Below are 13,164 nucleotides of genomic sequence, written 5' to 3' on the forward strand. Positions count from 1 at the left end.
TGGACTTTAAAGTCAGTATTATCAAATATATGTAAAATTCAAGGACTTTTTAGATCATTTAAATAATAAGTTTACTGACCTCCAGTAGTTTTTCCAGATGTCACCTCTAAAATAACATCATTTTTGTCGTATTTCTCCTTTGGCACAAGGCTCTGGAAAAGCTGGAATAAAAATCAGCATTTGTGTGTATATTTTCCCCAGTGTACTATTATTACTTGAATTTAAATTAAGGCCCCCAAAACACTGAAAAAAATCAGTAATTGGCAAAATCATATAGTATCCCAATGTGGGTATTCCAAAAATGTTAATAATAAGTACAACTAATTAGGCCTAAAAAGGTGATCAATTCATGTTAACAATGGAGTTACTTGTCAGTCTATTTTCTGCACTGTATCAGATTATCTTAATTTTCTAGAATGCAGAAGTACAGATCAAAGTCCGGGGAGTTCCATTCAATTTTCTTCAGATTTTGGCTCTTATAATTAGTTCTGAACAGTAGCTTCTTTCATCTAATGAATGAAGCAAGGCTTTGAAAGTCTTCCCTTTGAGAAATGGTTTCATATTATCTCCTGTCATAACTGACAGCAGACACCATGCCATGCTGTGCCTTCTCAGCAGAGTCTCACTAATTAGAGACTATGAGGAAGACTCCCAAGATAAGGCTCAAATTGAGTTTCTCAGCTGTGACCAGAAAAAAAAGGGGCTTCCTAATAAAGAAAGTAGACAACTTTCCTCTTAGGAAGAAAAGGGAAGTAATTTCATTAGTACTAAAAGGTTTTTCAAGTCAAACTAAAGTACCTATGCGTCGTGACTCTCCCGACTGCCAATTTCTGAAATACTCCATCTCTGCTAGAAATGACATAGTCTGTAGGAGATAGTATCAGACTAAGAGTCAGACATCTTCTGCCCTAGAAGAAGGGCTTCCGCCCTTGATTAACTGGTTCAGTTCGTAATAAAAGTAACTGACATCCCAGTTAACTTCCCCCTTCACTTTTCAAAAAGGCCCTCTCTTGGATTCCCAGAGCAAGACAGGCTGAAGGTAGGAGGATGGCAATATGACAGAGGGAGGCACGGTATACAGTAGTGTGTTCTTCACTGTCTTTGTAGACAAGCTGTCCATTGAGCAAGAAGGAAAACAGACCACTATTGAAGGGAAATCTTCCATTTCCATGTCTAGGAGATACCAGCCGATGCTGATACAGTATCACGAACCCTGAGAGGCTCCAGTACGTCACACCCCTACTAGACCTAACTAAAGATGTGTGTTAACCAACTATCTCTACACCTTTGGATTCATTCCATTCTATCCAGAGTGCAAATTCCAATCCTTAATTAGTCACCATGAACTCATCCCCTTCTCACACTTAAAACCCTGACTCTTCTCTGTGGTAAACTAAATTTCTCTAGCCACATGTATTCTCTTGCTTAACGAGTTAATAGACTCAACTCTGAATTTTTTTTTTTTACCCTGGGAGTCTCTGTTTTTTAATTTGATATCCTAATTTCTTGATTCTAATTCTGCAGTAAATTATAGAAGACCAGCTTGATCATAAGAGAAAACACTTAAAAGTGTTTGGAAAGCACCTTGAGCACCAAAGCAGAGTGTAACAAAAACAGTACTCCTTTATACAACAGTACTGAAATTAGTCTACCTCTGAAAACCTACCTCACTGTACAACATGTTGATTTTTTGAACGAGGGTTTGCCTTTCTTCCAGTGCAAGTTCTTGTAACTGCTTTTCATCTTGTTTATTTAGGCCTAAAAGCCAGCAACAGAAATAATGTTAACATTTTTAAATCCTTACAGAGAAACGCCTAGGTAGCACGTTCCTCTTTGGCTACTAAGTTTTATTTCAGTTTTAAAGGCAAGAGATTATATATAAAGGAACATTTAGAATAGCTGGAGAATGTCAATTAACAAGTATTTGCTAAGCATTTCCAAAAAACTAATGTGAAAAGCAGTATAATCATGGCTTCCAAAAGCTTGTGTTTATTTAAAAGGTAAAATATCTTAAAGGATTTAATATCTAAACAAATGAATCTATTAAGAGTAGCGACAAAAATACACTGAAATATAGAAACCCACATTTACAAAGCTCATTATTTGAATGGCTATATAAATCAGTGACTAATCAAATAGGTTTAAAAAAGCACTAGCTAATTATATATAAACCCAAATCTATTAATAGTGACAAAAATATGCTTAATATAGAAACCCATATTTACAAAGCTCGTTATTCGAATGTCTGTAATTATGTAAACTGATTAATCAAACAGGTATAAAAGGGATAGCTAATTAAATATACACCCAAATAAGGTAAGTTTTAGAGCAAACTGGAGTGAGCACTTCTTGTCTAAAGGTGGCAGCTGTAACTCAGCACACTGTGACATGGTCCAGCACACCTAGAACTTCCATATTATCCAAGAGAAGTCAGAAATAAGAATTCTTAAAATCTCTTGTACATACTCTGCTCACTTTTTTTTTTTTAAGGGAGATGTGGACTCACTATGTTGCGCAGGCTGATGTGCAGTAGCTATTCACAGATGTGATCATGGCGCCCTACAGCATCAAACTCCTGGACTCAAGCGATCTTCCTGCTCCAGCTTCCCAAGTAGCTGAGATTACAGGCACGTGCCTAGCTTAGTACAGTATTTTAAAACACTGAGCATGGCCAGGTACAGTGACTCATGCCTATAATCCCAGCACTCTGGGAGGCCAAGGCAGGTGGATCACTTGAGGTCAGAAGTTTGAGACCAGCCTGGCCAATGTGGTGAAACCCCATCTCTACTAAAAATATAAAAATTATACAGGTTTGGTGGTGCACGCCTGTATTTCCAGCTACTCAGGAGGCTGAGGTTGCAGTGAGCCAATATTGCACCACTGCACTCCAGCCTGGGTGACAGAGACTCTGTCTCAAAAAACAAAATAAAATACATATCATGTGTGTCAGACAAAACATATATTTTTGTAACCTGTCCTTTGTGGGGAAAATGGGCCTTTTTCTATTATTTCCAAAGCAGAAAGTTAAATCATGGAACTCTAGCAAAAGAAGATAAGAATGATCTAGTTATTGACCAAGGATGGTAGATCTCATGACCTTTGACTCCACTGCTTTAGAGGCCTGGGAACTTCATCAGTGGCCATTGCTGCAAATTGAGGTAAAAAATTCTGACTCTTAACAATAATTATAAAGAAAATAGAAATGAAGAATCATAATCACAAAGAGAAGACTCCTATTCTCTAATCATGAAAGTCATTAGGGTCTGGTGGGACTCTGTGCTTCACTCAAGCTTTCAACATTTAACATTTTGCTTCTCACTGCTAGTTGCTGGGGAGACAAGGAAGAAAAAAACATGGCTTCAGGCCTCAAGTGGCCCGGTCTGGTGGCAAACACATATACATGATTACAATATGCGACAGGGCAGTGCCTGTGTGCCATGGGGGCATACTCCTACTATGGACAAGCAATCTTCTCAAAACTAATTAATTACAAATTTGTGTGGCATTAAACCTATAAAGTAAGAGACTTGTGGTACCATCAGTAGAAGGTAGAAAAATGTAAGGCTTTAAATATTCAGGACCTTATAGGTATAACAGTGACTGGCCTGTACATCACATATTATCTCTAAAGCTTAATGAAACAAGATGGGGGACAGGAGAAAATCTAGAAACTAAAAGTTAATAGCAAAATCTGGATAAATGTTGAATCACAGGTTAGTTCATTGAACTTTTCTGTCAACTTCCGTATAAAAATTTTGGAAATTTTTCATAAGAGAAAAAATGTTGAGGCAATAGCAGTATTAAGAAATACTAAAGCCAGGCGTGGTGGCTCAAGCCTGTAATCCCAGCACTTTGGGAGGCCGAGGTGGATGGATCATGAGGTCAGGAGTTAGAGACCAGCCTAACCAACATGGTGAAACCCCATGTGCACTAAAATTAGAAAAATTGGCTGGGTGTGGTGGAGCATGCCTGTAGTCCTAGCTACTCGGGAGGCCGAGGCAGGAGAATCCCTTGAACCCAAGAGGTGGAGTTTGCAGTGAGCCAAGATCACACCATTGCACTCCAGTGTGGGCAACAGGGTAAGACTCCTTCTCAAAATAAAAATACTAAAATAAAAAACTAAGATAAAGCATAGCTCATAGTCCCAGCTACTCAGGAGGCTGAGGCAGGAGGATTGTTTGAGCCCTGGAGTTTGAGTCCAACTTGGGCAAAATGGTGAGGCCCCATCCCTTAAAAAAAAAAAAAAGGATAAAAAATAAACATGCCATATTAAAAAATAACTCAAATAGATCAAAGACCTAAATGCACCGGCTAAAAATAAAAAATATGTAACTATTTTAAGAAAACACAGATGTAAATCTTTGTGACCTTAGATTAGGCGATTTTCTTAGATATGACTCCCAAAACTCAGGCAACAAGAGAAAAAAAGATAAATTGGACATCATCAAAATTTAAAAACATCATGCTTCAAAGGACGGCATCAAAGATAAAGTAAAAAGAAAAACCACAGAATGGGAAAGTTTTGCAAATCATCTATCTGATTACTGACTTGTATCTAGAATATAAAGACCACTTACAGCTCAATAATAAAGACAATTCAATTTAAAAACCGACAAAGGAACTGAACAGTCATTTCCCCCAACATGATATACAAATGGCCAAAAAACACCAGAAAAGATGCTCAACATCATTAATCTTCAGGAAAATGCAAATCAAAACCACAATAAGATACCACTTCACACCCTTAGGCTTGGTAAGTTCCTTGGGGCTTACTCCTTGCTTCCTGCAATGCCTGGCTCTTAGTAAGCCTCCAGTAGATGCTGGCTGAATAAATGAGTAAATTAATGACTGAGTTAACCTTACCAGATTTCTAGAAAAAAAATCACTTTGATTAAACTACTACAAGAAATCTAGAAACAGTATTTAGATATTTCCACCTTGAAATCCTAGCATGGCAGCCCATGTATAAACATATTCAGATTTTCGAAGGTTCTAGATTTGAAAAATAGGTAGAAATGATTGTTTTCAACACATTGTTGGTTGTGTATAAACTTCTGGAGAATGGGGGTCTTGTCCGAGTGGAGATGCTTTGTTTGGTGTTTCATGTAACAATGAAGCCACTTAGGCTTATTATTTGATAATAAGAACTGAATAATTCTAGGGTTCTAAGAAATCTGTTAGCTGTTTGTCCTGGCAAATATTTCCAGCCATTAAATATACAAATTCTAAGTAATCTAAAATTACAATTGAGTAAACATTAAAGAATAAATTCAAGATTTACAACATGAAACATAAAGCTTCCAGGCTGGGCGTGGAGCTCATGCCTGTAATCCCAGCACTTTGGGAGGCCAAGGTGGGTGGATCACCTGAGGTCAGGAGTTCGAGAACAGCGTGGCCACCATGATGAAACCCCATCTCTACTAAAAATACAAAAGTTAGCTGGGCGTGGTGGTGTGCTCCTGTAGTCCCAGCCACTCGGGAAGCTGAGGTAGATTTGCTTGAACCCGGGAGGCAGAGGTTGCCGTGAGCCAAGATTGCACCATTGCACTTCAGCTTGGGTGACAGAGCCAGACTCTGTCTCAAAAAAAAAAGAAAGAAATATAAAGCTTCCTTCATGGCTCCACTAATGCGTGGTCTCCTCCAGGAAGCTTTCCTCTTTGCTCCCATGAAACCCTGTGCCTTCCTCTAGTAGAGCAGGTCTCACATTACAAACAATACTTAAGTAAGTTTCTCACACTCCTCCATAGAAGCCCGCTGATGGGGTAGGAACTGTATGTGTAACCATAGTATGTAAGTACAGTGTTGAACAAAGATCTGCTCCATGAAATCGTTTCTGAAAAGGCCAACATTTTGTCTCCCAGACCTTAAGACCATGGCAAGTACCACGAGGAGCCCAGTTACCTAGTATAGTTGGTCTTTAGTAGCTAAAGTATGTCAAACACTCTGGGTACAGTCCTGTTCTTTCCAAGTGTTGAGCTTATTACCTGTAGGTTTTATGAAAGACTGACTTCAGGCCAGCCTCAGTGGCTCAGTGGCTATAATCACATCGCCTTGGAAGGCCCAGGCACAGTAGCCCTAGCTACTCAGGATGCTGAGGTGGGAGGCCAGGATTTAGAGGTCACAGTGAGCTATGAATGAGTCACCGTACTCCTGCCTGGGCAACAAGTGAGACCCTGTTTCCATGGAAAACAAAACAAAACAGACTAAGTTCAATAAAGCTTGAACTCAGAAAATCAAACCTGTACTTACACACACACATATAAATGTGTTTTTTTTCATAGCTCTTCCCCAAGACACATATGTGTCTTTTACCTACTTTTACACATTGATTCTAATTCTTCAATTGCTTGTTCAGCCTCCTGAATTTCTTGGTAAACGGCTGCAAGAGGTGCCAACTCAGCCTGCCTTCTGTTCAAGGACCTTCGCTTCTCTTCATTCACAGAGAAGTGCTGCAGACACTGCTCAAGTGTTTGGGACTCCTTATGCAGGTTCTCCATATATTTCTGTAGTGCTTTATGCTTCCAGAGCATCTTGGTGCCTTGATGACAGTATCTCCTGGACCAATTCTTACTTAGCAGGTGATGAAGAATGCACTTTCCGGTTTGTCTAAAAACCTGCATCCTTGTGTCAAGATGTATCTGTCCAAATTGATGAGAATGGAGCTGGATGTGACAGTGGAGGGAACCATTAAGAGAAGGACGTCTAAAAAGCCAAACACACAGGTGTCGATTCATCTCAGCATCTGAAATACAATAAACACAGACTTCTAAAAAATCAGCTGTAAAAATACATGCATAATAAAGCTGGAAGGGACATCAAGAAATCTTGTTTCATTTACTGTCTCAGCCAGCTCCAGTCTTAAAATCCAACTGCCTACAAAATGAAAATAATTCTTCAAATGCATGAATAATGTATTAAAATAAATAAAAACACATCCTGGCCAACATGGTGAAATCCTTTCTCTTCTCAAAATATAAAAATTAGCTGAGTGTGGTGGCACGTGCCTGTCATCCCAGCTACTACGGAGGCTGAGTTAGAAGAATCACTTGAACGTGGGAGGCGAGGTTGCAGTGAGCTGAGATAGCGGCACTGCACTCCAGCCTGGCGGCACAGTGAGACTCTGTCTCAAAAAAATAAATAAAAATAAATAAATAAAAATAAAAACAGCACTGCTTCCTACCTGCTCAACATATGTAATTAACTAAAGCATTTGAGTAGGAGTACAACTAACAAATATATCAACCAAATGAGTTAAATCAGGTATTTTCTAGAAAGTATCCAGAATTGGGCCGGGCGAGGTGGCTCAAGCCTGTAATCCCAGCACTTTGGGAGGCCGAGGCGGGTGGATCACGAGGTCAAGAGATCGAGACCACCCTGGTCAACATGGTGAAACCCCGTCTCTACTAAAAATACAAAAAATTAGCTGGGCATGGTGGTGCGTGCCTGTAATCCCAGCTACTCAGGAGGCTGAGGCAGGAGAATTGCCTGAACCCAGGAGGCGGAGGTTGCGGTGAGCTGAGATTGCGCCATTGTACTCCAGCCTGAGTAACAAGAGTGAAACTCCGTCTCAAAAAAAAAAAAAGAAAGTATCCAGAATCTAGAATTGAGTGTATAAACAAGCTCTTGACAGCAATGAAAACATACAAACTTAAGGTGGTTCAAAGAGTCATCTTCTAAAGTTTGAAGAAAATATTATTATTATCTTGTATAATTCTTTAATTTTAAGGATCTAGATGTCCAAAAGTCAAGTAACTTCATCTATTTAGTCGGCTGGATAGAGACAGAGCTGGTATTATAATATAAGCTGTCTCTTCAGGACTCCGTACTTTTCACTCTGAATTCTGCAATCACTTTTCCAAAGTGCTTCCCTTTCAGTGAGATCCTAAAGGAAGAATAATTCAAGTATTAACAGACCAAGAAAGTAGGACTGGTGAAGAGCAGGCAGTGGTGACAATTATATTAAGTGAAAAAAGCAAGGGACAAAGTAGAATCTCAATTACATTTAAAAACTATTCTACAAAATGTGGAATACATGTTACAAAAAAAGCACATAGAGTATTTTTTATAAAGAAAGTTAAATTAGAAACATACCAAAATGTGCCAGGCACAGTGGCTCACACCTGTAATCCTAGCACTTTAGGAGGCCAAGGCAGGCGGATCATCTGAGGTCAGGAGTTCAAGACCAGCTTGGCAACATGGGAAAATCCCGTCTCTAATAAAAATACCGAAAAAAAAATTAGCCAGGGGTGATGGCACGTGCTTGTGGTCCCAGCTACTTGGAAAGCTGAGGCAGGAGAATTGCTTGAACCTGGGAGGTGGAGGTTGCAGTGAGCTAAGATCGCACCACTGCACTCCAGTGTAGGTGATAAAACAAGACTCCATCTCAAAAAAAAAAAGAAACATACCAAAATGTTAATAAAATGATTTCTAGTTGTGAGATTATGAATATATTTTGCTTGCGATTTTTTTCTACTTTTCAGTGTTTTCCAAGTCTCCTGCACATATAGCATGCATTACATTCACAATCAGAAAAAAAAGGTTAGTTTAAAAAATTACAGGTTATGTGAAATTGGCTGTGTACAATAATTATCTGTTCTCCTCCCCTCCAACAGAGATAATCAAGAGCTAACAAAAGCACACAATAGTCTTACTAAGAAAGAGAAAATATAGTGTTCCAAGGAAAACACTTTGCCCCTAAAACCCCGAGGTTCAAAGTTGAAATAAGGGTCGAGCCATGCACAGGAGCATGCACCTATTGTCCCAGCTACCCAGGAGACTGAGGCAGGAGGATCCCTTGAGCCCAGGATTCAAGGCCAGCCTGAGCAACATAGTGAGACTCCAACTCAAAAAAAGAAGGGTCAAAATTGATGAAAAGCAACCTTTACTGTCTCCAGTGATCCTACTATGCAAGGAGGTGCATTGATACATTAGGTCATTTAATCACTCTAAGTCGGTTAACTCAGCATTATCACCTAGGAAATAAAATATTCAGAATGGTCTTTAAAATATTCAAAGTTTCCAGGGTTCTACTGATAGATTTTAGGATACTGCATCACATTATTAAAAGCCATGTGGAAGAAAGCACCAATGGCCAGCTGTCACAAACGTTACACTCCATCGCCCCAATATGTCAAGCATGTTAGAGAAAGTGTCCACTTGCTACCAGGCAGAATAAAGACTAATAAATACATGTCTGTACGAATACCTATTGCTAAAATTTCCATTTTAGGAACACTAGTAGAATGAATCACTTTCAAGGTCATGAATCTTAACATTAAAGAAAAAAAAAAAAAAAACAAGATGTTTACTCTCCAAGATTAACTACACCTGAGAACAGCACGGCTTCGCCATTACCGATCCCAGTCACAGTATTACTCTGGTGCTTTAGGGAATGTTCCGAGCGTCGGCAGGTCAGAAGTGACAGCCCGCGAGGCAGCGGCACAGGCAAACCATGCTGTGTAACTCAGTATATGGAGTGAGTCCATAAAGAGGCGATACGGGAGGCGGCGGGGAAGATCAGGAAAGAACTGTGAGTACCTAAGAAAAAGAAGAATGGACGTGAGCTCTCTTTACTGAGGCCGGAACCTTCCGAGACCCGCCCCATTTCAGCCCGACTAACCCGAGAGCACGTTCACTTCCTGGTTCACTTCTTCCGGGTTAACACATGCTCCCAGCCCCTCCTCCGCCACTACCGCTCTCCGGAGGAGTAGTCCTCGAGCATGCGAAACAATGGACTAAAAAGACATAACTGAGCTAAATGAGAAAAATGAAAAAAGCGAGAATGAAACTGCCACGAGACTACCGCCCTCGCGCCGTAATTATCCAGATCGCGAGCCCAGAGCGTGGGTGCAGACGGTGGGACGGAAGGAGGGAGGGGCCAAGGCGGGAATAAACTACAACTTTCAGGAGCGACCACCAAAGAATCCTGGGAGTCGTAGTTTGCCTTGCGGCAGCCTCCAGCCCCTCCACCCACCATCAGCCAAAGGTGAAGCTTTTGGTTTTCACAGTTAACTGCAAATCTAGAAGAGAGATTCTCTACGATTCTGATTAAGCGATCAAGATTTACAACATATTGCATGTGAAATTACAATTGCAATATATATTAGAAACCCCTAAAGCACTGCTGTCTGATTTTTAAAAAAATAAAAACTCTCTTTTTCATCATCCAAAAATTTACAAGAGTCTGGGTGTAGTTGCTATACTTTCAGCTTTTATTCCTTCAGAAAATACCTAATGACTAAAGGAGAGGACAATTTTTTTTTTTTTTTTTTTTTTGAGACGGAGTCTTGCTCTGTTGCCAGCTAGAGTGCTGCCTCCACCTCCTGGGTTCAAGCGATTATCCTGCCTCAGCCTCCGGAGTAGCTGGGAGTACAGGCGTGAGCCACCAGGCCCAGCTAATTTTTGTATTTTTAGAAGAGACAGGGTTTCACCATGTTGCCCAGGATGGTTTCGATCTCTTGACCTCGTGATCTGCCCGCCTCGGCTTCCCAAAGTGCTGGGTTTACAGGCGTGAGCCACCGTGCCGAGCCAAGTTTGTATTTTAAAAGTAGTAACAGGGCCGGGCGCGGTGGCTCAAACCTGTAAACCCAGCTTGAGAGGCCGAGGCAGGCGGATCACCTGAGGCCAGAAGTTTGAGACCAACCTCACCAACATGGAGAAAACCCTCTCTAGTAAAAATTAGCAGAGCATGCTGACAGGCGCCTGTAATCCCGGCTACTAGGGAGGCTGAGGTAGGAGAATCGCTTGAACCCGGGAGGCGGAGGTTGCAGTGAGTGGAGATCGCGCCATTGCACTCCAGCCTGGGCAACAAGGGCAAAACTCTGTCTCAAAATAATAATAATAATAACAGGATCCAAAAATTAGGTGACTGTATATTTCCACGTTAGAGATTTTATAATGTTGCTTGCACATAGGGAATGTGGGGCTCAACCTAGATTCATAGCTTAGGAACCACTGATTAAGTGAAGAACGAAAACTCCAGTTAATGAACAATCGCAGGAAAAGGCAAGCATATCGTCCTCCTAATCCAGTGGGATCCAGCCCTTGGCTATCACATTTACAGGCTTTCTATCTCCATGCCTCAATTTTTCTTCCTGAAAGAAAAGGCAAAAAAAGTCCCATATTATTGACTTTACAGAATATTTTCTTAGATTAAAATCACATACATAGAAAGGAGAATTAGCTATATATGCAAAATAATATCTAACATTTATAACCAACTTCAACCTACCTAATTCTATGTACTATGTATTAAATACTGTTCTAAATGGTTTTACCGTATTAATTCATTTAATTCTTACCACCTTAAAATGCTCATTTTGTGGAGGAGAAAATTACGGCACAGAGAGCTAAAGTAACTTGTTCGAGGTAAAAAGCAGTAAGTGATAGAGCCAAGATTCAATTGAGGCAATCTGTCTTAGTGATCCGTGGCTCCTAAGCTCTGACCCAGGGCCTCCTTGCTTCAAAAAAGGAAAGAAAACATTCAATCATGTATTCAGTAAATACTGAACGTCAGTTATGAGCTATTCACTGTTCTAGGCATGAGAATTTAGCAATGAACAGAAAAGACAAAAACCTTTGCCCACATGGAACTTATGTTCCAGTAAGGGAAAAGTTCCAAAGGATCTACATTAAGTCATTCTCCTAAATTATCTAAAATGTTCTTTAATTCTTTATTTTGATTTGTGTATTGAGTTATATAACTTAAGTAAAAAAGAAAAAAATATATATATATATAACTTTATTCTCCTTTAAAAATTAGTCACTGCTATGGAATGAATTGTTTATATTCATAATCATGTTTATATTACTAACATTTATTTTTAAAATTCATATATTGAAGCCTCAACCCCTCCAATACACGTGACTCTATCAGACAAAGGGACTTGAACGTGATTAAGGTTACATGAAGTCATAAGGGTAGAGCTCTGACAGAACAGGATTAGCGCCGTCCTAAAAAGAGATACCAGAGATCTTGCTCACTCTCCCTGCTCAAATAAAGAAGGGGTTATGTGAGTACTCTGTGAGATAGTGGCCACCTACAAGCCAAGAGTAGAGATATCCGACTGAAACCTAACTTGATGCTGCCTTGATCTTAGACTTTCCGGCCTCCCAAGAGGCTGAGAAACGAATTTCTGTTGTTTAGGCCATCCACTCTTTTTATTTTATTTTTTTAAGAGATGAGGTCTCACTATGTTGACTAGGCTGGTCTCAAACTCCCAGCCTCCTAAAATCCTGGGATTACAGATGTGAGCTACCATGCCTGACCCAGTGTATGTTTTATTGTTATGGCAGTCCAAGCTGACTAAGACACATATGTTGAAATTTATTGAGATAGTAAGTCTTCACTTAAAGTAGTCGATAGATTCTTGGAAACTGCCACTTTAAGCAAAGGGATGTATAAGGAAACTAACTTTACCATAGGCTAATTGAAATGAGCAAGAGTTAAGTTCCTATGGTATACTTCTGGTCACAAAAATATCACCAAGCTATTAAATAAAGATCAAACACTTCTAATACTAAACACTGAAATAAATGTAAGCCACAGACACATGTAAGAAAGACCGGTAACAACAAGTAAGATAATTAATTCCCCAATTATTCCAGTTCAGTGTGGTGAGTGGCAGGAGCCTCCCCTGGCAGCTCAGGACGCAAGGCACGAACCCACCCTGCACAGACCACCATCCATGTCAGGGGCACTCGCACTCACAACCCACACTCACTCACACTGGGACCATGGAGACATGCCAGGTCAGCTCACATGCACATTTCTGGAATGTGGGGGGTGTACCTGGAGAAAATCCATGCAGATATGGGGAGAATATGCAAATTCCATACAAATCTTTGTCATTTCTTTTTCTCCTTAGTGAGAGTTTGAATTTTGTATGAAAGAGCTAAAGAATTCCTACTTTTACTTTTTTCGTAGTAAAATATATCTGATTAAAATTCCAACCCATTGCCAGTCTTCACATCATGGGATGTCTCAAGAGCTGTGGTCAAGCACCTAAACCCCAGGGGACCAGAAAGCCACGTGCAGAGAAGCAGAGAACCAGGTCTTCCACAACCTTGGACATTCTCTGGGGAGCCAGACAGGGTGGCTGTAGATACTGGTTCCAGGCTAAGTTGAAATCTCTGGTCCCATCTGGGAAATTTTGAGAAGCACTG

At 40.2% G+C, this 13,164-nt stretch overlaps 1 protein-coding gene across 9 annotated transcripts in view; it reads right to left on the minus strand.

Moving 5' to 3' along the window:
• MTRF1 (mitochondrial translation release factor 1) overlaps positions 1-9,879 on the minus strand; it is a 32,686-nt gene extending 22,807 nt beyond the window's left edge. Inside the window, exons 1-6 of one of the 9 annotated variants that reach the window (XM_078370914.1) lie at positions 9,620-9,879; positions 9,328-9,537; positions 8,092-8,212; positions 6,317-6,742; positions 1,667-1,758; positions 80-161 (exon numbers count right to left, since the gene is read on the minus strand). In XM_078370914.1, the coding sequence (XP_078227040.1) occupies positions 80-161; positions 1,667-1,758; positions 6,317-6,734 (592 nt within the window). In that variant the 5' untranslated portion in view covers positions 6,735-6,742; positions 8,092-8,212; positions 9,328-9,537; positions 9,620-9,879. Of the gene's footprint in view, positions 1-79; positions 162-1,666; positions 1,759-6,316; positions 6,764-7,644; positions 7,883-8,091; positions 8,223-9,325 lie in introns of those variants that run through there. The other 8 variants (XM_078370916.1, XM_078370915.1, XM_078370917.1 and 5 more) reach the window with 8 other exon arrangements.
• Between the last annotated feature and the right edge of the window lie 3,285 nt (positions 9,880-13,164).

The sequence above is a fragment of the Callithrix jacchus genome, chromosome 5 (assembly GCF_049354715.1).
Source record: "Callithrix jacchus isolate 240 chromosome 5, calJac240_pri, whole genome shotgun sequence".
Classification (NCBI taxonomy): domain Eukaryota; kingdom Metazoa; phylum Chordata; class Mammalia; order Primates; family Cebidae; genus Callithrix; species Callithrix jacchus.